The sequence below is a fragment of the Talpa europaea genome, assembly GCF_964194135.1.
Source record: "Talpa europaea genome assembly, chromosome: 9".
In the NCBI taxonomy this organism is placed as follows: domain Eukaryota; kingdom Metazoa; phylum Chordata; class Mammalia; order Eulipotyphla; family Talpidae; genus Talpa; species Talpa europaea.
In genome coordinates this window covers 92,143,837-92,167,699 of record NC_140076.1, presented here as the reverse complement: position 1 = coordinate 92,167,699, position 23,863 = coordinate 92,143,837, and the positions used below count along the sequence as shown (strand labels likewise).

Here is a 23,863-nt window from a genome sequence, read left to right as displayed (position 1 = left end):
GTTTTTCAGGACTATGATGGAGGCAAAATAAGGACACAGGACTTCACCTTTTCCCTTATTGGGGAAACATTTCTCAAGCGCTTTATGCAAGCTGGACCTCTGAAACATAATAGGTTTTCAAAATGACAGCATCTCCACCCCAGGTAGCTGTGCACTGGATTTTGGATGTGTGTGCCATCCCCAGTAAGCTCCCTGTGTGACCTCCTGACAGCTGGGTATGCCACTTACTTGGTTCTTCCCCTCAGGAAGGAAAACAGTCCCATGTAGAGCTCCCTTTCGCAGCTCAGTTGCACTGCAACATAAGGCTGTTTTGCAGGAAATCAACGTAATGTGATGCAGGTTTTGCAAAGCATACAGCTCTGGGCATGGATGTGAGCTGGGCATCGATATTCTGTAGTTACAAAGAAACGTGTTTGGCTTATGTGGTATGTTTTCTGCATCCTGGGAAATAGTTTCTCACATTTAATGTTCCTGAAATTAGGACTCACGATGTCTATGCATGTTTAATGTGACACTTCTTTATTTTTCTCCCATGAGATGCTGTAATTAAGTGCCCCGTGTGCCCGCCATCAATGTCAACTTACAATCAAGAAAATATCCTATTTATTTATCTCTCTTGCTAGTCTCTTTTACAAAGAACTTGAGGTGTCTTACAGCAAATACAGTGAAATATAAATAGAATTTACTCAGCATGGGAAATTCACTTTGTTAAAAGTTTCAATCTTTCCCAAAGCAGGCTAGAGCCAAATCAAACTTTACAAGCCTCTGGGTTGTTTTGGAAAAGGAATCTCATCCTGATCTTGTTCTGCTCTGAGGACACGGGCAAGTCAGGGCCAGCAGAGTGGCAGAGCTGCAGAACTCATCAGTGTCACACAGAATGCCAGAAGGCAGCCAAGGGAGCTGGCTCTGCTGTGACCATGGCCTTTCAAACCCAGGCAATGGCCAGCACCTGTGACACAGGGACATACTGTGGGTATTTAATCAAAACGTGCTGACAGTTGCCGGCTGCTGAGAACTAACATTGGAACCAGAAGGGATGCAAGCTCCTGTTATATCCTCCCATGTCACAAACAACAACTAAAAACTTGAGTTTGAATTATTTTCCTTCAGCTGCCTCAGCACTGACCTTAGCAGACCAGCATAAAACTCAGCAATGTTGTAAGATTATTTGATCCAGGCTCCCTAAAACTCGGCTAACCCTTTCCTGACCCACGTAAGCTTTCCTTCCTCTTAACTGTACACACTTGTTGCTAAGTTCACTTAGGAAGGCATAGAAAACTAGAGCAATTGTACAAAGGATCCAAAGAATATGCCCATTAGCAGTTCTAATCTTAGTAGGTAAATAAATTAAGCTTATTACTGAGAGTAGAGGTTAGATAGTAGTTGAAACGTCATTGATTAAGCTAGTGGTAGCTTAGGGGAAATCAGTCATGAAGGTAAAAGGATATTTTGGGGTAGTATAAGCCAAAGGCACAAGAATTCTATGAGTTCAGTATGTTAAAACAAACCAATAGTTTGGAATTACATTATCTATCTATCTACCTACCTACCTACCTACCTACCTACCTACCTACCTACCTACCTACCTACCAATCTATCCGTCTATCTATCTATGTGCCCTTCATGTAGCACAAAATGAGGAAAAACTGTGACTTAATACATGTGAATAGTTAAAGTCCTAGTAAACCCTGGGTATGCAGGAGATAATAATAAAAGAAGGTCTTGGTGGTAGAATATCTGAGACCACCAGAGACAAAGTACTGGCCACTGGTAAATCAATTGAGATTTCTGACTCTCAAATCTTTTCTCTGTTAATACTTCCCCTTATGACTGTCTCACCACATAGTAGTGATGGGCTCTTAAATTGATAATGTCTATAACAGTGTTTTCTAAAGGCACTATCAGCTGGGAGACTAATATGAATGACAATGTTGGAATCATCACCATTCCCATCACCACCACCATCACCACCAGCACCTGCACCATCACCATCACCAGCACCATCACCACCATCAGCAGCAGCACTGTTATTATCACTATCATTGATGCTTTTAGGTCCTACCCCCTACCCCTTACTCCATGGCTGGGCATCAGCACAAATTCAAACATCCACAGAAGTCATGAAAATCACACAGAGGAGTAAATGCAAAGTGTCTGTCCCATCTAAAATGGGCTGCCTCTACTTGGCTGTGGTTATTTTAGGGTATGATATAGTACAGGTGGTAATATTAGATTTGTTGCTATACTAAGAAAGACAGGAATATAATGTCTATGCAAAACATCCTGATTTTTAAAATGTGATCATTAAGATAAAAGCATTTGTAAAACACCAGCAAGGACAAAACAACCGGGTTTGCAAACCCACTTGCTCAAGGGCCAGATACCACAATCTTTGGAACAATGTACATGAGCAGGTTCCTTAAAATACACAATGCTATACAAATATAAGTAATGATGATTATTTCATATCATCATTGCATCCCTACTATCCTCATCCTCATCCATATCACCACCAATCTCAAAAGGAATAATGGACTCATTATGTTATCTTAGGGTGGCAAAAAACTATGTGTTTTTTAAGAGAGGTGGCAAAATCAGCGACTCAAGACATTCTTGGAAGTGCTGCAACTCTTTCTCTTTTCTTAGAATTATGATATTTGAAGTTAAAAGAGCCAATTTAAATCATCTGACCGAAAACTACAGAAAGAAAAAAATGGGGAAATCCCAGAGGAGAAATGACTGCTCAGGTAACATGTGAGAGCTTAGTAGGATTGGGATTCTGATTCGGTGGCACCATCAGTCTCCAGGGCTCTTTCTGCTTCCCCATGATTTTCTTTGTTTCAGATTCTTTTTATCTTCTGAACCCTTTTGGCAATTTCAGATCAATAAAGAGGTGCAGAAAGGTCAAGTCTGCTCAGTGTCATAAGACTTCTTTCCCCTCCCTGTGAATTATTTCCACAACTGATCCTCAATCTCTTATATTCTAACCAGTTTCAGTCTTTAAGAGAAGGTGCACAGGTTGACAGAAGAAATCACACACCCAGCATCGTAATATTTAAATAGGTGGTGTGCCATCCTATCTCTTCTCATTTTTTAAAACAAATTGCTCTCATTTTTTTAAAACAAAGAGGGCTTGGGAATGGTGAGGAGCCTCCCTTTCTACTCCCACCCCCCACCCCCATGAAAAAGGTCATTGAGATGAAAATAACCTTGGGAACTCAGAAAGAGTGCTCCATTACCACAGACGGGAAGAAAACACAGTATCCAATCAGATGGAACAGATTGAAATGCGGTGCCAGTCAAGTGTGAATGCCACCAAATGCATTGTGGAACGATCTGGGCAGCCGGCACGCAGGGATATGAGTCCCGCCCCCACCCCTCACTCCATGGCTGGACATCAGCACGATTCACAAGCAGGGGTTTGTAAGGTCGTACTGTACACAGGTGCATCACTGTAGATCCCAAGGAAGGGTGGATGGTGGGAAATGTGATAAACATTAACTTGGAGAGTTTTTGCAGAGGGGCAATGCCCGTTCTACTGTGGTGTTGAAAAGATGCAAACCATCAGCATAGTTTTTTTTTTTTTTTAGATGAAGGGATGCAAAGTCGGTCTTTGGAGAGGAAGAGGGGAGAAGAACTAATGCTCATTGCTTTTATTCGTTAGCTTCCCAAGGTTGTTTACTGATAGAATTGGTTCAACTCCAAGATGCTTTCTTAGAAACAATTATTGTTTTCCACTAAAATACAACTCTAACAGAAAACATTAATTTAAATAACTACTTAAGTGCCTACCATCCTTAAGTGCTTACCAGTATCAAGAATGCGTCTGTCCCTACCCCAGATTTTGGCTTTACAAACACCAGAAAGGAATAAGGATAATAGGTGACAGAAATCATAAAACAAAAGGTTTGATGGAAAGTGACAAAGGAGAGGGTTGGGACTGGCATAAGGGGAATCAGAAGAAAGGCTTGCACTACACTTTATAGTACCGTACAAAGTAGTTGTTCTAAACACCCCTGGTTGATTCGAAGTCTATAGTTTAAATATTAGCTAGCATATTGGTTTTCTTTGAATCCTTCCTGCTTTCTCTGCCATATATTCTGCACTATTTCATTAGCTGTCATTGTGTTCTTAATTCTTTACCATCCTAATCCAGAATGAAGCCAACAGCCTGGGAGTCAGAGTCTGTCCCCATGACTTTCTTGGATCATTCTTTTTTTAAATTTTTTTTAAAGATTTATTTTTATTTATGCATACAAGGACTGGAGTACAGGCCAGAAGTGTGGGGATGAGAGGATTCACCAGAGAGAGTGGGAGCAGAGCAGGCAGATCTGCTAAGAGGAGCAGCAGGTGAGATAGGAGAGGTCTACTGCACCATGTGGGTAGCTGCCTGGCCAGGGATCAAACTTGTGCTGCAGTCACTGCTGATAGCTTATAGTGCTGCATCTTAACCCCTTGCATCACCAGGGAGGCCCAATTTTGGATCAATCTTGCAGATACTCTCTGCACACCTTTCCTCCATGCACCTAATATTTACGGAGCATCAGCTCTGTGCCAAGCACCAAGCAAGAGTAAGTGTATAGAGCAAAATGTGATACAGAGGTATGGTCCTTGTTTTCTAAAAACTTTAATTAAATGTTGAATGCAAAGAGCATGGTGAGGGCCTCCCTGGTGGCTCAAGGGGTTAAGTCTCAGTGCTATGACACTGTCAGCAGCCATTGTAACACGAGCTAGATCCCCTGCTGGCCAGGGAGATACCCGCATGGTGCAGCAGACCTCTCCTGTCTTGCCCACTGCTCCCCTCAGCAGTGTATTTCAGTGGATCTGTCTGTTCTGCTCCCCACTCGGTCTCTGGCAAATCTTCTCACCTCCCACACCTCTGGTCCACGCCCCAGCTCTTGTATGCATAATAAATAAAATAAATCTTTAACAAAACAATAATTAAGAGTGATAAACTGATAGGGTTTGGAAATTTATTCTAGCTACAAAAGAGGAAGCGGAAGGATGGTTAGAAGATTCCTGGCTTGAGCAACTGATTAGGTAATAGGGCAGGCATGCACTGAGATGAAAATGTCAGAGGCAAACCAAATGGAAGAACTGTGTTTGGGATGTGTTGAGTTTCATTTCAGATCTGTCATATTTCAGTTGGCTATTGGATATCCTAGTGGAAATACCTAGGGACATTTAAATTTTTTTTTAAAGATTTTATTTATTCATTCATTCATTCATTCATTCAAGCACTGGGTATAGTCAGAAGCGTGGGAAGGTGAGAGAATTCACCAGTTCCAGAACAGGGAACACAACAGGCAGACTGATGTAATACCCTGCTGAGGGGAGCAGCGGGCACTGCAGGAGAGGTCTGCTGTGCCATGTGGGACCCTCGCTGGTGGCCGGGGATTGAATCGGCGCTTGCAGAGGCTGTGGGCAGCTTCGCAGCCCAGAGCTCAACCGCTTCGCCACCAGGGGAGGCCCCATTTAGATATTTTGGATAAAAGATTTCATCTGGAGAAATATACAGCAGGATCATAAACTCATAGATAGCAATTTTAATTATAATTGTAGATGATCACCCATGGGAAAGCACACATAGCAAAAAAGCAAACAAAAAACAGCCTGAACTTGAACTTCTGGAGACCCTGACATTTAAGGGATAAACAGAGTAGGAGGCACCCATAGAAAGACAGAAGGGGCCAGAAACATAGGAATGAGAGCTCTTTGACATACATGCCAGAGGAAAGGGCATCCCAACCAGGAAGAAGCAGTCAAGGACGGAAGTGCAATATATGACAAAGAAATGTTTACTAAATTTAGCAAACAACAGGCATTTGTGAATATGGTAAAAGTAGTTACCAAGTCAGTAAAAATGGTTGGTTGCAGAGTATGTGGGAGGTGAGAAGACAGAAAGGATAGAAAACTCTTTCAAGAAATTTCCCTTTGAAAATTTCTCTAAAGGGGAGAGCTAAGCACCAGATCAAGAAGCAGCAAGGAAGTATTCTTTCCTAAAGTTTTTGTGAGAGCCTGATCCAGCTAATATTTTAACTTTGGACTTTTAGCTTCTTGAACTGTTAAGATAATAATTGTTGTTTTAAGTCACCCAGTTTGTAGAAGCTTGTGACAGTGGTCTTAGAAACCTTCCATGGATGCCAACGCCAGCATTTACTAGGCTTGCTCCCTATGTTATAAGTGAACCACCAAAAACATATCAATAAAATTAACTATCTCAAAAGTACCATCAACTCAGGAGAGTAGCTACTAAAATAAGACTGAGGGTCTCCCTGGTGGCATAAGGGGTTAACACGCAGCACTATGAAGTTATCCACAGTCACTGCAACACAAGGTCGAACCCCAACCAGGGAGGTGACACACATGGCGCAGCAGACCTCCCCCGTTTCGCCCGCTGCTCCCCTCAGCAGTATATTTCATTCAATCTGCCTGTTCTGCTTGCCATTCTGTCTCTGGTGAATCCTCTCACCCCCTTCCTCGCATCTCTGGCCTGCACCCCCACTCTTGTATGCATAAATAATCTTTAAAAAAATAAAATATGACTGAAAAAAATGAAGAGAGAAATATTCCTCACATGCAAGAAAAACAATGGTTCAAACAAACCTGTACCTCATAAGGCACCTTATGGTGCCTTTTCTCCCAAAGAATGACCAGGCTCATACCCACAAACATAGATGATCTCAGATATAATGACTGTCAGTCAACAGACCCAAGTCAGAAAACCTGTGTAGGGATGTATCTACCTTCTCATTACCCGGATCTACCATTGTCCTTGTGAAGCCAGTGCAACAAGCATATCTTGGGCTCATGGCCCAAGTGCTAAATGAAACAAAAAGACCAAAGAAATGACCCTTGTCTTTAAGTGGTAGCAATTTAATGTTGACACAAGTGACTTACATGCATGAAATACCAAGAGAATATTACAAATCAGAACGTAATGAGGTGCTAAATTGAATAAGGCAGACTATCAGACTGTTGTGCAGTTCTGACTCTGGCTGGAGTTGGGTGGAGTTGGTTTGGAAAGCTTTGGCGGGAAGATGCAACCTGTCATTAGATAGATACTAGGCTCATAATGAGGAGGAGCAGTACTTATGGTGTCTTCTTTTTCTCATGTCATCCTAAGCCTGGGATTTTTCAGCAAGTCTGGGGGGTGTTGAGTTGGGATAAAGAACTAAAATCCTAACAACTCCACAGGGCTCCTTCATCAACAGAAGCAGATACAGACAAATCTAAAGATTCAGTGAAAAGTTTGTAGTACCTGGTCTCATCTCAAGCCTACAGGCCCCTAGTCAATACATCCTTCTTGAATGAAAATATGACTGAGAATATTAAACATGTACAATTTTGGGGTTCTAACACTGTATTAAGTATTTTGCATGCTCAGTATATTATCTTTTCTCCTTTTTTTCCCCCTGACCATCCAAAGAAAATAATACATAGTTTAAAGATCAAATAGTTCTACTGGCTGAAAAATAGCAATCCTTTGCCATCACAACCACTGATTTCTTCCTTTCCAGAGACAACCACATTTTCCTTTCCTTTTTTTTTTTTTAGTTCATTATTTCAGTATTTATTTCCAGGACAATAAATAACGTGTTTTGCTGTTATTCCTTTCATTGTTGATTTTAGACATTATCTAGTAACTTCTCACTACTGATGATATAGACACAGGCTTTTTCTGCTGCCTGCTAAATCCACACATGTACCTTCTCCCCCATTTGCCTGATATAATGCTTACATTATTATTAAATGTTAATGTTACAATGCCATGTAAAAACTATACACAATTGAGCCCAGTAGTAAATGATGCCTATTTTTTTTTTTTTACTCTCTTGAATTATATTCTCCCCTGGAGTTGTCTTTTAAAAATCTACTTATATTTATATATACTTATCACTCTGGAGGCTGATTACTTTGTACCGGGTTTCTATTATACTGCTTAATTACAATGCATCCTTGGGCAAGTTACTTAACCTCTCTGTGCCACAGTTTTCCCATCTGTAAAGCAGCAGTAATATCACCAACTCACAGTATAATGTGTCATTGCCCTCCAGTCAAAACACTTCTGGGATCACACTCCTGTCAAACAAAGTTAGGTTTATTAGCTAATCACTGAAAGGAGGAAGAGATGCACAATTAGGCACTTTGGGGTGCTTCCATAGAGAGATGTGACAAAAGACTGTATTAGCTGATTACGGAGGACTCAAGGAAATGTCACTATGAATTGATGCTGTCAGAAAATGGAGGTAGTTCTACAATGGAATGCCAATGCATTTTTACCTATAAGAAGGGCTGTCTAATACTGGAAGTCCTAGCCAGAGCAATAAGACAAGAGAAAAACATACAAGGAATCCAAAAAGGCAAGGAAGAAGTCAAACTATCACTATTTGTGGACGATGTGATAATATACATAGAGAACCCCAAAAACTCCACAGAAAAACTAATTAAACTAATCAATCAGTTTAGTAAAGTGGCAGGACACAAAATCAATGCACAAAAATCAGAGGCCTTCCTATACACAAACAATAAATCTGAAGAAGAAGAAATCAAGAAAACCATTCCTTTTATTACTGAAACAAAAAAAATCAAATACTTGGGAATAAACCTAGCAAAAGAAGTAAAGGCTCTATAAAAGAAAACTATAAAACACTGTTAAAAGAAATAGAAATAGACACAAAGAAATGGAAAGACATCCCCTGCTCATGGATCGGAAGAATTAACATTATCAAAATGGCCATCCTACCAAAAGCAACCTATAGATTCAATGCTATTCCAATTACAATTTCAATGTCATTCTTCAAAGAAATAGAAAAAATATTGATGAAATTCATATGGAGCCACCAAAAACCCCGAATAGCCAAAACCCTCCTGAAAAAAAAGAAGGAAATGGAGGCATCATGCTCCCAGATTTCAAACTATACTACAAAACCATAATAATCAAAACTGCATGGTATTGGAACCAGAACAGATACGTGGACCAATGGAACCAAATAGAAAACCCAGAAATAAACCCACAGATCTATGGTCAACTAATCTTTGACAAAGGAGCAAAGAATATGCACTGGAGCAAAGAAAGTTTGTTCAATAAATGGTGCTGGGAAAACTGGGTCACTACATGCAAAAGAATGAAGCTTGACTACTACCTCACACTATGCACAAAAACCAACTCAAAATGGATTAAAGAACTAGACATAGGACCTGAAACCATAAAATATATAGAAAGAAATATAGGCAAACTACTACATGACATGCACCTCAAAGACATCTTTACAGACGCATCACCCAAAGCAGTAATAGTGAAGGCAGAGATAAACAGCTGGGACTACATCAAATTAAAGAGCTTCTGCACAGCAAAAGAGACAATAACAAAAACAAAGAGAAACCCCACTGACTGGGAGAACATTTTTGCATCCAACACTAAAGATAAAGGACTGATCACAAAAATCTACAAAGAGCTGATGAGACTCAACAAAGACAAAGAAAATAATCCAGTCAAAAATGGGCAGAAGAGCTAAAAAGAAACTTCTCCAAAGAGGGAATACAAATGGCCACCAAGCATATGAAAAAATGTTCAACGCTACTTGCAATCAGGGAAATGCAAATCAAAACTACCATGAGATACCATCTCACACCAGTGAGAATGGCACATATTAAAAAAACGAGCAACAACAAATGTTGGCGAGGATGTGGAGAGAAAGGAAATCTCCTGTACTGCTGGTGGGAGTGCAAACTGGTCCAACCACTATGGAAAGCTGTGTGGAGATTCCTCAACCTAATAAAGATAGAGCTTCCATATGATTCAGCAATTCCACTCCTAGGTATTTACCCAAAGTACACAGAAACATTAATTCCAAAGGGCACCTACAAACCTATGTTTATAGCAGCACTATTTACAATAGCTAAGCTTTGGTAACAACCCAAATGCCCAAAAAGAGATGACTGGATCAAGAAGATGTGGTACATATACACAATGGAATATTACTCAGCAATCAAAAAAGATAAACCCATGCAATTTGCAGCAACATGGTTGGAGCTGGAAAGGATCATGCTCAAAGAAATAAGCCAGAAAGAAAAAGAAAAATACTGGATGACCTCACTCATAACAGGAATCTAGAAAACCTAAATAAGGAGACCAGGAAAAAGAATAACTATAAGAAAGAAAAAAAATCAAAATTAACAAACAACTATGAACCAGTGACACACTTTGGGGGGCAGGGAAAGGAGGAATTGGGGTCAAAATCAGGGGGTTGCAATTGTATGGGGAATATAGAAATAAAAAAATAAATTGAAAAAATAAAAAGAAAGGCTGTCTAGAAGAAGGCAACACTGCACTTGGTGAAGAGAAAGACAGTCACTCATTTTAGCCTGGAGAAGAAGAGTGTTGCATATTTTTGTGTTTTGGATAGTGATCTGTTTCAGTGTATTTAGGCAAGATTATAATTTATTATTTAGGCAAGATATATGCCTTGTAAGTTATAAACCTCATGTCATCCTCGTTACTGAATGGGCTTGTTGACTGCTGGTGTTCTGTAAGGTTGTGTAAGTTCAGTGGGACAGCACCATGACCTAAACAGGATGCCAGGTAGCGCCTAACTGCACCTAGACATTAGAGTTACTATCAGGCCAGATGCCAGCACCAAGAGGTACTTTTCTCATTCTCAGTGGTAAGGATTAAATGAGTTTCCATTCATATAAATCATTAGAAATGTAACTGGCTGGGGCCTCCCCGGTGGCGCAGCGGTTGAGTGCTGGGTTGCAAAGCTGCCCGCAGCCTATGCAGTGCCAGTTCGATCCCAGGCTGCTCCCTGGCCACTGGAGGAGGGTCCCACATGGCACACAGACCTCTCCTGCCACCTGCTGCTCCCCTCAGCAGTGTACTTCGGTCTGCCTGCTCTGCTCTGCTCCTGGCTCTGGCTCTGGTGAATTCTCTCACCCTCCCGCACTTCGCTTCTGACTGAACCCAGTGCTTGTATAAATAAATAAAAATAAATTTAAAAAATATAACTGGCTACAATAAGTCCTTAACATTGTTGGTTAGATGACACTAATAGCACAAACAACAAAAGAACAAACAGCAATGTTGGACAACATCAAAATTAAAATTTTTTTCATATTAAAGAATACTCAATAGGGTGAAAAGGCAACTTCAGAAAGGGAGGAATATTTGCAAATCATATTCTAATAAGTGACTGATATCCAGTGTATGTAAAGAACAATAGCAACATAAGCAAACTTGATTAAAAACGGAAAAAAGACCTGAACAGATTTCTTCAAAGATAGATGCATTACCAATAAGTGCATGAAAAGACCTCACATTACTAATCATTACAGAAATGCAAATAAAGGCCACAATGAGATACCACTTCACACCTATTAGGATGGCCATTATAAAAAAGGAAAACAAAAACAAAATAACAAGAGTTAGTAGGAATATAGAGAAATGGGAACCCTTTTGTATTGTTGGTGAGGATATAAAATGGCATAACCACTGTGGAAAATTATGTAAATCCTCAAAACATAAACATAGAATTATCATATGGCTCTGTGAGCCCACTTCTGGGAGTAAACCCAGAAAAAGTCAAAGCAAGCACTTGAACAGATATTTGTACATCATGTTCACAGCAGCAGTATTCACAATAGACAAAAGGTGGAAACAATCCAAGAGTCCATTGATGGGTGAATGAATAAGCAAAATGCATGAGATTCATTCAAAAGAATATTATTCAACATGAAAAAGGAAATTCTGACACATGGTATAACATAGATAAATCTTTAAGAAGCTAGATGAAGTGGGGCCTCCCCGGTGGCACAGCGGTTGAGCGCTGGGTTGCTGCCTCTGCAGCGCTGGTTCGATCCCCAGCCACCGGGCGAGGGTCCCACATGGCGCGCAGACCTCTCCTGCCGCCCACTGCTCCCCTCAGCAGTGTACTTCGGTAATTCTGCCTGCTCTGCTCCCCGCTCTGGCTCTGGTGAATTCTCTCACCCTCCCGCGCTTCTGACTGTACCCAGTGCTTGTATAAATAAATAAATAAACAAACAAACAAACAAACAAATAAATAAATCTTTAAAAAGAAAAAAGACTCTAGATGACGTGAAATAAACCAGTCACAAAAGGACAAAAACGCTATGATTTCATTTATGCAAGTGGTTAAATCAATAGATAAAAAATTAAATGGGAGGGGGTAGATGGAGAGTTAGTGTTTAATGAGCACAGAATCTATAGGGGAGGATGAAGGCCTTCTGGAGATGGGTGCTGGTGATGGTTGCACAGCAATGTGACTATGATGAATGCTATTGAATTTATCCTGAAAGATGGTAAAAATGATAAATTCCAAATGCATAACTTACCATACTAATTGTTAAATTAAAAAAATATATAATTTCAAAGCTGATCTGCTCCAATATATAAATTTCCCTTTAAGATATTTAGATGCATCAGAATGTCACAAAAAAGTTTCTAACTTTAGGAGTAGTAGACTTTTAATACTGTTTTGTAGATAAAGAAGAAAAAACCTGAGATATAAAGTAAGTTGTCTACAATCATAGTGTTAGATATCCAAGATCTACAAAGAACTCATACAATTCAACAACTAAAACCAAATAACCCAGTCCAAAAAAAGGGCAGAAGAGCTAAACAGACACTTCTCCAAAGAAGACATACAGATGGCTAGCAGACACATGAAAAAGTACTCATAATTAATTTTATCAAGGAAAAGAAAATTAAAGTCATAATGAGATACCAACTCAGCCCTGTGAGAATGCCCCATATCAAAAGTACTGGAAACAAGAAGTGCTGGCGAGAATGTGGAGATAAAGGAACCCATGTACACTGCTGTTGGTAATGTATACTGATACCCTCCCCCATGGAAACAGTATGGAGGTTCTCAAAATATTAAAAATAGATCTACCATATGATCCAGCAATTCCACTCTTAAGTACGGACCAAAAGAAAAAAAAAACACTAATTTAAATACATACATGCATATATATATATTATATTATATGTTCACCACAGCACAATTTACAATAGCCAGGTTAGAGAAACAATGCAAGTTCCCAAGGGTGTAGTGGAATTAGGAAAATGTTGTATATATACAATGGAATACTACTCACCCATAAAAAAGAAGATGAGCTCTTGTCATTTTGACAATGTGGATGGAAGTAGAGGGGATAATGCTAAGTAAAGTAAGTCAGAAGGGGAAAGACAAACACTGGATGGTTTCACTTACATGTGGTAGTTTTCACTTATTATAGAGAAATAAAACAAATGTTGAGGCAAAATCAAGCCAATAACAATCCCTAGAAATATGAGTGTAGAATTGAGGCTACCGGGAGAGGAGAGAAATAGGATAAAGCAAAGTGGGGAGAAGACACAATGGATTACGGTAGAGGACTATGGGGGCCCATAGTGTGAGTCCATCCCTCTCCATCACACACAGCGTTGTAAACCAATGTTGCATCAGATGTATAATTATATGATTTTAAATATATATTTATTCAACAGAGAACTGAGAGCTCTCTAACAAGGGAACTAGGGCCATGTTCTAAAATGGCCACTGAGTTCTAATCATTTGTAGTATATAACGGAATTCTGAAGAAGTTGAGGTTGTGAGTAAAAATTGTTTAGGGCAGGAAACTGTTAAGATGTTGCAAATAGCTCCCAGTCCCTGGGCTTGCCAAGACATCTTTTGTATGTACCAAGAAGCCAGGGACAGAGATGGAGAGGTAGAATGCACACAATGCTTATCGACCTTGGGAATTTTGTCAATAGCAAGATTATTTGCTGAGGAGGAATAGTTCTGTGCATCTCTGAAGGAATTACCTGTCCATCTTTCTGTGTGCTCATTTGCATTGTGATATAGAAGAGGGACCCCAGCCTGGCTGGAGATGGCGAGAGAGAGAGAGAGAGAGAGAGAGAGAGAGAGAGAGAGAGAGAGAGAGAGAGAGAGAGAGAGAGAGAGAGAGAGAGAGAGAGCGCGCGAGCGTGTGTTGGAAAATGGCAAAAATGAAAATAAGACAAGGTATACACTCTGCTTTTCTGCAGGGTCAGTTAGCAGTGTCAAGAGAGTTCCAAAAACTATTAATTTCCACTTCTCAGGGAAGGGGACCTTATTTAGGAGGCTAGGGTGAGGCTTTCTTTGTGAGGCTCTCTGGGTGAGACCCAGGTCAGTTTTGGAAGAGTTAGGCTTTCTCTGCTTGATGCTAGGATTGCCATCAGCATTTTTAACCTAGTAACATAGGACTCCAAACCCAGCTTCTCAGCTTCTGCAGAGAAACTGCAAGGAGACTTTGCATGACTGTGTAGGTCTCAATTTTGCCAATGGAACAGAAGATGGGGTGGAATCCAAATTATCCAGGAAGAGGAGTTGGAGGACCTGCAAATACCAGGGCAGCCTGGTCCATATGAATGCAAGAAATTTACAAACATGGACCATTAGATCAAGAGGGGAAGCTTAGAGACATTTTTGCCCTATGTCCAACCTTCCCAGATAGGGAAACTGAGGCACAGATGATTGAATGCTGTGAGTAAGGGACAGGGTCTGGAAAGTAAGCCCTCCCACCTGTACTTGCCAGCTTTCCAGCACATCCAAGCTTCCCAAATTTGCCAGATTCTAAAAGTCACCTGCAGGGAGTAGTAGAAACACAGTTTCTAAGGACCTCCTGAATTTATTGAACCAGGGTGCACAGGGGAAGAGTGTGGGGTCACATGTGCTATTGAGGCAGTGGGGAGAAAGGAAGAGCATCTCATGATGCTGTATTCATTTTTGTTTTTTAAGATTTATTTATTTATACAAGAGCCGGGGTATAGGCCAGATGTGTGGGAAGGTGAGAGAAATCACCAGAGCCAGAGTGGGGAGCATCACAGGCAGATTGACTGAAACACACTGCTGAGGGGAGTAGCGGGCGAGACAGGAGAGGTCTGCTGCACCATGTGGGTTGCTCCCTGGCCAGGGATCGAACTCATGATGCAGTGGTTGCTGACAGCTTCATAGTGCTGAGACTTAACCCCTGTGCCACCAGGGAGGCCCACTGAACTTTGCATCACAGTTTTCTCATTCATAAAATTGGGTGTGCTGGTCACCCTTGCTGCATTGGGATAGGGTAAGGGTAACGAAAAACAAATGAAGTAAATAAAGTGCCTAGTGGAGTTGCTGGCACTGAGGGAGAGAAATGACCACAGGCTGAGGTGAAATCCCATGTGACTCTGCACTCGGGGGAAGCGTGGGAGCATTTTTGGACTTTCACAGACATGAGCCAGCTCACACTGTCCAGTGTGCAGGGACCCATCTGGCAGCTGGGGCTAAACCACTGCCAGGGAACCCAGAAGGGGCTTCAGGCAGCTCTGAACATCCAACCCAGACATCCATGCTGACAGGGACGGACTTGGAACCATGTGGCTCATGCGCAAAACAAACCGGACATGGGAAAGGGAATGATGTTGGAACTTGATGTCCTGAGCCCCAAATCAGTAGTGAAAACAGGCCTCTCCTCTGACCGAGACGCCAGCCAGCCAGGGACTCCTTCCAGGTCATGTACTGGCCCTAGTTGTGATGTGTCTGAATAGTGCTTTCTAAAACCTTCTCCTCTAAAGATGCATTACAAAGTCCCTGAGTATCTCAAAACAGACAAAAGCAAACCCCAAAATAGGTATATTGAATATGTTTTCTAAAATAATTATATTCCCCTGAGCTGGGACAATCTGATCTGTCCTCCCTCCCTGCAACATGATGAACAGCAGTAAATTAATCAAATGAACTATAGACATTAGTTGATTCACTGGTTTAACAAATACTGATGGAACAACTTCTAGGGATCTGACACAAAAACCTGCAGTGGAGCTATCTGGATGAGGGGCTGAGGCTGCACGGTGGGGTGAAACTGAGAGGGGGAAGAATGGAATAAGTTAAAACTTATGCTGAGCTAAGTTCTTTTTGGGTTTGCAACGAAGTGACTCCATAGTCAATATTAAAAACCAGAGAGCAACTATTTCAAATAATAGTTCCTTGTGTATAAGGGGAATTTATGTTAAAATAAAGTTCTTGTACTATCTTAAAAAAAAAAAAAGAAGTTCAAATGCCCTACATTAGGAGAGCTGGGATAAACAGCATACAATGTACAAGGACTTAAAAAAAAAAAAAAAAAAAACCTATTATCAGCTCAGTACAATCACCAATATGCATAGTAGTTGCCCTAAGCTATCCAGGAAATCCTGAATTAAATTAAATTACAGTGGGCCTAATCTGCCTAAGAAGAGGAGGGAATTTATGTTAGAGGGAAAAGATTCCCCCAAAACTGTAATATATAAGGGGAAGAAGCTTCACTGATGTAAAATTAAAAAAAAAAAAATCCTGTGGACCCTCTTCTTCCAGGTCCCAGATGTAGCCTTGGTGGGAGGGGCCTGCTGAGGCTGAGCAAGGCTGCCTTAGCTTTTGGTTTTCCTTAGAGGATATCAATTCTAACCCTTCTTGGTGTGTCAAGACACATTTATAACATAGGACTTCTGCTTTCCAGGTTCTGAGTGTGACTCTGGCCTCAGAGTTGGCTAATTCCCACAAATTATTTAATATGAGCGGCGATGTTTAAGGTCTACTGTCTAAGGCACATGCTGTTTCTTAGGTCCTTTAGAAGGACTCGTGTTTATCCATGGATCACATCAAGTTCTGTTCTTGGGCTGTGCAATCTCGGGACATTTGTAGAATTGTTTTTTTTTTTTTTGCTTAAAGTATCCTCTGGATTATGTGGAGGGAGGCTGCCAGAGCCTCTGACAGCAGATCTTTAGTATGTGTGCTATAGCACACGGCACACGTGTGGTCACCTGGGAAGCACACGTTATCTACTTTGAGAGGAGTTTCTATGGGGAGATGCAAAATGGCCCTGAAATGATTGATTTGCTTTTATCAGCAGTGTTGGGAGTTGTGATTTTTTTTTTCTTTTCTTTTTTGCTTGGGTTCCTAGGATGCTTAGAATCAAGTTATTTTTGTTTGTTTATTATAAATAACAGAACAGGACTTTACATAGATAAGCCTACCTGTGTGCTTCACCCCCTAGATTTTTCCTTTACCTTTATTGTGTCATTCAGGTGTAGTTTTCTAGTTAAAAAAAGGATAAGGTTAGCTGCTACAAATTCATGGAGGGGGTGTAAGAAAAGGAATAAATGAATGAATGAAACTCTTTTGCCTTATGATGCCTGATAAAAAGGCAATCCTGAAATTAGCTAGGCAACTGAATTCTTGGCAACCTGAAGCTTGCTGATTTGAATGTGTAATTTTTATTAAGAATTAACCATGATGTGGCTCTTCAAAGAAGGACCAGGGCCCCTTTGAATCACTGTTACAACTGAGATTCTCAAGCTAGGACAACTCCTTTGCTACATGGAACCAACTGGAAGGGTCCTGCCAGAAGCATTCTGGTTACATTCTTCTGCAGAGTCGGAGGTCACTACTAAGTATTCCCTAATCCTTCATTTAGACTTGCAAGAAAACGAAAACTCAACTTTTTATGAAAAGAGAGGCAGGCAGGCCAGTGGTTTTAGATTACAATGTGGCTGCCCATCTATTTTCTGCCCCATATGCTGAGAGCAAACCACACACCCCATTCTGATTTGGAAGGTAGTTTCATTCTTTCATCTGCAGGAGCCTCTATTACACTGCTGCTGGGATCCAGATTTTTTTTCCAGATGAATTATTTCACAGGATTTGAAATTATGCTGCTGTACACAAGAAACATTCCGGAGCTTGCCCTCCCTGGCAAAGGTCAGAACACAGGACGAGCCACTTGCCAGAGCTCAACTACCTGGAAAAAAGTGGTCAAGGGGAAGGGAAACACATTCATCTAAGCTTCTCACTAGCCTTACCTGGCTATCTGCTCAATTGGCATAGATTGAGGGTTAGAGCAATTTAACTCCAAAGGTGTTGAGGTTTTAGCACCCTCCACTAAAAAATGCACTGCAGCCATAGAAAATAATGACAGTCAAGCTATAAAGGTGAGGTTTGGCTGTTACTTTGAGGAGGTTTTCATGTTGTCAAAAATATTTTACTTCTGCAGTTTATGTCTGATTTGTCTCTTTGGAACAGAGAGGCTCTTTGGGCAGGGAATGTATGTGGAGACCATCCTAACCATGCACTTTACTAATGTGGAGTGAAAATAACGAAAACATGAGAAGAAAGAGGAAGGAAATAAAATTTTAACAATCAGGTATAGGTTGAATATATTCAAAGGGGTATTCTTTCACCTAAGAAAGAGACAAACAGCAAACTGGTACCAAATATTCTGAACACGAGATCATTGCCAACCTGAAAAAAATTCTGCACAATTAAGCAGCTAAACACAACACAACCAATCACACAGATGCTTTGCTTGTACCATGACACCAACCAAAGAATCCAGCCCCTTTCATCAAACTCAATTCAGAACACCCAGGCGCATCTCTGCACTTCGCATCCTCTGTGTCAAACTCTATTTTCAAACCTTTATGTCAAATTTAAATTCATGGCAACTGCATTCAGATCTTGATAGAATCCCCAATTTGCCCTGGACCCCAAATCCATTTCACAAGACAGACAGACAGACGCAGGCATGTCTGCCCACCCCGCGCAGCCCCGCCCCAATGCATATGAGGAAACATATATTTGAATTTAATTTGTACTCCATATAGCTAAGCCAGTGTCAAGAATTTTGAATGGCTGTTCACTGGTCAGAGTTTTAACAGTTTCTCAGATAAATATCTATTGAAAACAAGGGTATCACACAATTGGGCCTTCACCCCTAAGGTGGAGAATTCGATCAGCACAGCGCTTGTTTGGGATAAACGTGGGCCCTCCAATTTTCTGAGGTATTTTCACCTGCTATGGAAGCTTAAATTGCTATCAATCTTAAGTTAGCTAAACAAATTGGTGTCAGTGATGAACAATGGATAAATTTGACTCTCAACACACAGACCTGTTGTGTCCACCAAAATGAGGTCTTGATTAGACATAAAACTAACCAAAATACCCTATCAACAACTTACAATCCAATAGAATTATCAGAAGAAAAGAAATCACTCTCAGCATTGTCACTATGAAAACATTCTAGACAACTCTGAGACATGAACTGACCTCTTACAGAAATCATCTTTGCTGGGGTATCCATACCTGCATAAAAGGATATAGTTTTTAAAAGCTCATTTTCTCCCTAATAATTGTCTGTTTTTAAAAAGCTATCAGCAGGTGCACCTCATTTCAAAAGCCTCTTGTCCTTCATAATACAATATTCATCACGATTACATAGTATGAAATAAAAAGCAGCAAAATATAAGCGAGGGTAGTTCAATTAAATGCAACATAATCTCTGCAGCTGAAAAAAATGGTTCTGTAGCTACAATCAGGTTCCAATGAAAGAAAAAAGGGAATATATTTCCACATATTTTTAATTATATAGAATTTCCTCAAACATGATTTTTCATAATATATTCCATTAAGTTAACATCATATTTGAAGAAAGAGCATTTTCCGATTTCATTTTAAGCCTGATTTTGAGCAATTACAGTGTCATTGTTCCGCGGTAGAAAGGTTGAATTCATTTACTGTGTGGTTATGCTAGTTATGATTGATGTCTCTTCTCCAAATGATAAACCAATCACCCCAATGATGTAATGTCATTTTAAGAGTGCCATAATCACATTTCTCTCAAACTAGAAGCTCTGATGAGTTCTAATAAAGATTTATGGTAGATTAAAGGCCTTCATAATATCAACAATGGATTGCTCATTTGATGAGAGATTTGATTAGGTAATTTTTTTTGGAAAAAGAATATGAGTTTACTAAATATATCAGGCCTGGCTTTGAAGAAGGGCATGGACCGTCACAAGTAGCAATCCATCACTCCATCCCCAGGATGAACCAATTGGAATGTATTGAGGAGGTCCTTCATGGTGGAGGCTGGGACCAGTGGTGGCATACACTCCTAGATGGAGTGAAAATACAACTTCATCAAGGAACCCTCTTGGCATGGAAAATTCTGTATTGCTTTTGACAGGACATGTTAATAAATATTATGAGTAGCCAATTCCAAAGGGAACTCCAAAGCCTTTGGGTCAGAAGTAAGTCATTTCTACAATTGTCTCTTGATGGATCATGTGTACTTAAGCCTAGCTATTACGCGTTTATGTTCACATGGACACATCATCAACAGAAGAAATTCCACCTACAGCTCAGAGTTTGGAAACTGAGACTGCAGCCACAAAATCCTCAGACGTGGGACAGGCCTCTGGGGCCGCTCACTTTGCTCTGTGAATGTGGAAGCCATAAGGACTGGGGATTTTGAGGCAGTATTTATCATGGTACCATACACTCAGCTTGTTAAATTCAAGTGAAGAGGCACAAGTAGCGAGTTTTACAGGAGAGGTCACCCCCAAACACTTCAGACTTGGCAAAACATTCGGTATTCATGTCAAGGGAACACATTTTAATCACAAAGTCATCTGAACAAGCGAGGAAGAAGAAGTCAAAAGTCAACCATCAAAAGGCAAGGGATCTCAGATGCACACAAACTGGGCGTGTGAGGGTGACCAGGGTCACTCGGCTGTGACCGGAAACATCGTAACACAAAAATTCAATATTCCATTGTCTCTGTGCACTTCACCTTTGAAGCACACTCTGCATGCTCTCCTGTACAGCGCTGGGCAAATTCCTGCCACTGAAGGAGGCCCACACCCTGTTAGGAGAAGCAATACCTCTTCAGTAACCGTGACCTTCAACAAATGTACCTGGAACTACATTGCTGCAAAACAACAAATGCATTTCAACTTGGTGCTCACCATACCACCTTCTCCCCAGCCCTGGTTTCAGAGTTGTCATTTTGCTGGAGGCACAAGGACAGCACACATGCAGCCCACACACTCAGACATCACAGTTTCCTTACCACTGCTGGAGGCTTGCTGGGGCCCTGAGCATGCTCTGAGCAGGTATGAATTGGGGGAGAATTCCTCATCAGGGTTGGTGTCCATGATTTGATGGGAGGTGTTGCTGTCTAGCAATGGCATCTGGCAGCTAACGGGTGGAGGATTATGGGAGCTAGGCAGCTGAGCAGATGGGAGGAGGCTAGACGAGGATGTAGGTGGAATGGGACGACCTGGGAGAGAGGACAGAGGGGTCAAAGGTCAGCATGAATGTCATGAGAGCATCCAGAGAAAGTTACATTGAAACCACCTTATATACCAATATCCACTTTCCCCTCACTCCCAAATGGAATGCTCCAGAGGTATTATCTCGAGGGGGTTTGATCAGGCTCCAAATGACCAAATGTACATGACAGGTAGTTATATATTTCAGAAAACCAGCCTGAGTGGAAATACACATCTACACAGTTCAAATGGAATCAGTCTGGGAAGCATTCACTTCATTCAGCATCCCCACCACGGTCCTCATCCAGGTCTGCTCCATCTCACTGTCTCCCTGGTATGTCCCCGCTTCCTTGTGGCTATCTATCTGCAGCAGGTGCTTCAATCACCCTGTTTTGTTCAGTATCATTTCCTTATGATGCCAGTGCAGAAAAAAGAAACCCCAGTTGGTGCTGAAAGAAACAATGTTATCAGAGGACCTGGTTTGGGTATATGCCATTCAAGTTGCAGCTCCCAAGAACCTGTCAATGGTGCAGAAGGAGCACTTCCCATCTCTTGGTGAACCTCTCCCTTCTCTGTAGCAGCCAGGTTGACATTTGAAAGACAGAAATCAGGCCACATCCCTCACCTGGTTGGGAACCTCCCATGGCTTGCCACTGCATGTGGGAAGAAACCCACACTCCTTGGGATGACCTTCGAGTCTTGCCTTCTCTAGCACCCACCACCTGTGTGTCCTGCCTCATGTCGAACAGCAGCCCTGCCTGTTATCTCTAGTCAACGTGAAGAGTCCATCTTTATTTCCGCTGCCTGGGCACGCCAAGCAGTTTCACTTTCGGCCTCTTCACTCTTCCTGTCTCCTCTCTGCGGAGAGCTCTCCCCCGCCACCACCTCATGGATGGCTACTCGCCAGCCTGCTCATTCTCTTCACTCAAGCCTTCCCTGCCTGCCTTCATAAAAGCTGCCATCCACTTTATCCAATTAACTTGTCCAAGTTTGTAGCCCTTGTTATTGTCTAAAGTGGACTTCTGTCTATTTTATTCTCCTTGTATCCTCAGTGTTTTCCTAGAGAATAGCACCTGTTGGTTGGATGAACGAACAAATAAACAAGATTGACTGAAAACAAACTAATTAATCTGGAGTAGAGGCAGAGGAGAGGTGGAAAGGGCAGAACATTTACATGCTGGCAAGTTGGCCAACGTCCCTGGTCTCTTCAACACGGGGATTTGGGGGCACCACGGGAGAATTCCTACAAAGAGCAGCACAGCTGTGAGGAGGCATGCCAGCCTGGCAGGGGGTGGGCTGTGGCTGGGAGCTGCTCCCGGGTCAAGAAGATCTCCTCCCACCCGGGCGGCTGTTGCCACTTCTCACGTGGCAGGGAGCTAGCTCCTGGCAGCCAAACTGCTGACTGAAGATGATTGCCTGATTCACCCCTACATCTCAGGGCCCTCACAATTGCTTTCCTGCTGGTTTGTGCATTTGGGAAACTCAGAAAAAGGTTCCTCCAAGAGTAGCAGCCCAAGTGATGTGCCCTTGAGTGGAGGGTGTGGGCAGAATGACAAGGTTTTGAGAAAACAGACTCAAAAACCAGGTTTAAGTTTTAACCCAGACAGGCAAGGCCTTGGGTCAGAAGAAAGGCGCTTTCCTGCTTGTAGATATACAACCTATGTGGACACATTTTCAGTCACCTTCTATGGATGCATATTTTCATTGCTATTTTTATAACTATATTTCTTGATCTATCCCTCAGTGCATTAAATGATACTGATAGATCAATGTGGTTCAATCAAGCGTCGACTCAGCCAGATACTGGCCATGCCAGAAGAAAAAATGAATCAAGACACCATCCCCGCCCTCAGAGAGCGCACAACCTCGTTGGGCCCAGCTGGTAAATATGTCACCTTAGTACCACATACTAAGGAGCAGGAATGGTGCCATGTGAGGACATGGCACTCTGGGGGCAGCAATGGGGGCTGGCCCACCCTTGCCAGGTAGAGGAAGAGGTGGAGAGTCAAACAAGGATTCCTGGGAGAGGTGGTACCTGAGGAGTCTTTGAAAAAGAAGAGGAAAGGGAATTGCAGTGAGAGGAAACACAACCAACAGCTGCACTAGCATATTCCATCTCTGAGGGTGCCAGGGGCAGAAGAGACAGGAGATGTGATATCCTTATAGCTTAGATGTTGGGGTTCCCACCAGTAACACAACTGAACAAGAATCATCCCTGAGATGGATCAATGGCTCAAATGCAGTTGGATCTGAAAACTGTAATTCATTCAAAACTGCTTTGGAGCTAGATCAACAGTGATATTCTTGCCAGATGTGCTGGCAAAGGTAGTTTAAACACATCCGAATCAGCACAAACAAGGAAATCACCTTCTCCCTAAGTCACCTCCACTAATAGTTACCATTGTTAGTACTATTTAAACCCCTAGCGATTTTACACATGCCTATCTGCTGTCCCTGTGCCACCACTTTGCATATATGCTCTTATTTAATTCTGAAAGTGATCTGATGACATTAGCATTATTATCATCCCCATTTTACATATGAGGAGACTGAGGCACAGAGCGGTGAAAATACAAAGTTAGCAAGCAGCAGGGGACAGGCATCCAACTAGGGTTTGATTGGTCCCGAATCCACCTGCCAGCCACTCTCCATGGCACCTTCCCAAAGGACATAGTGACAAAAAAGGTGACCTCAGAGGAGGGGGTGATTCCAGTTTCCCATCTCCCAATTTCAAGACACGCTCAAGATTGCAAATAA

General features: G+C 41.6%; 1 protein-coding gene across 7 annotated transcripts in view; it reads right to left on the bottom strand.

Annotated features, from left to right (window-relative positions):
• Positions 1–23,863, bottom strand: part of TENM2 (teneurin transmembrane protein 2) — a gene marked incomplete at its 5' end in the record, with an annotated part of 889,116 nt that overhangs the window by 323,705 nt on the left and 541,548 nt on the right. For 6 of the 7 annotated variants that reach the window (XM_084243831.1, XM_084243832.1, XM_084243833.1 and 3 more), the window contains one exon: positions 20,905–21,114. The exons of the other annotated variant lie outside the window; for it this stretch is intronic. In XM_084243831.1, coding sequence (XP_084099957.1) covers positions 20,905–21,114 — 210 coding nt within the window. The remainder of the gene's footprint in view (positions 1–20,904; positions 21,115–23,863) is intronic. 7 annotated transcript variants of the gene reach the window in all.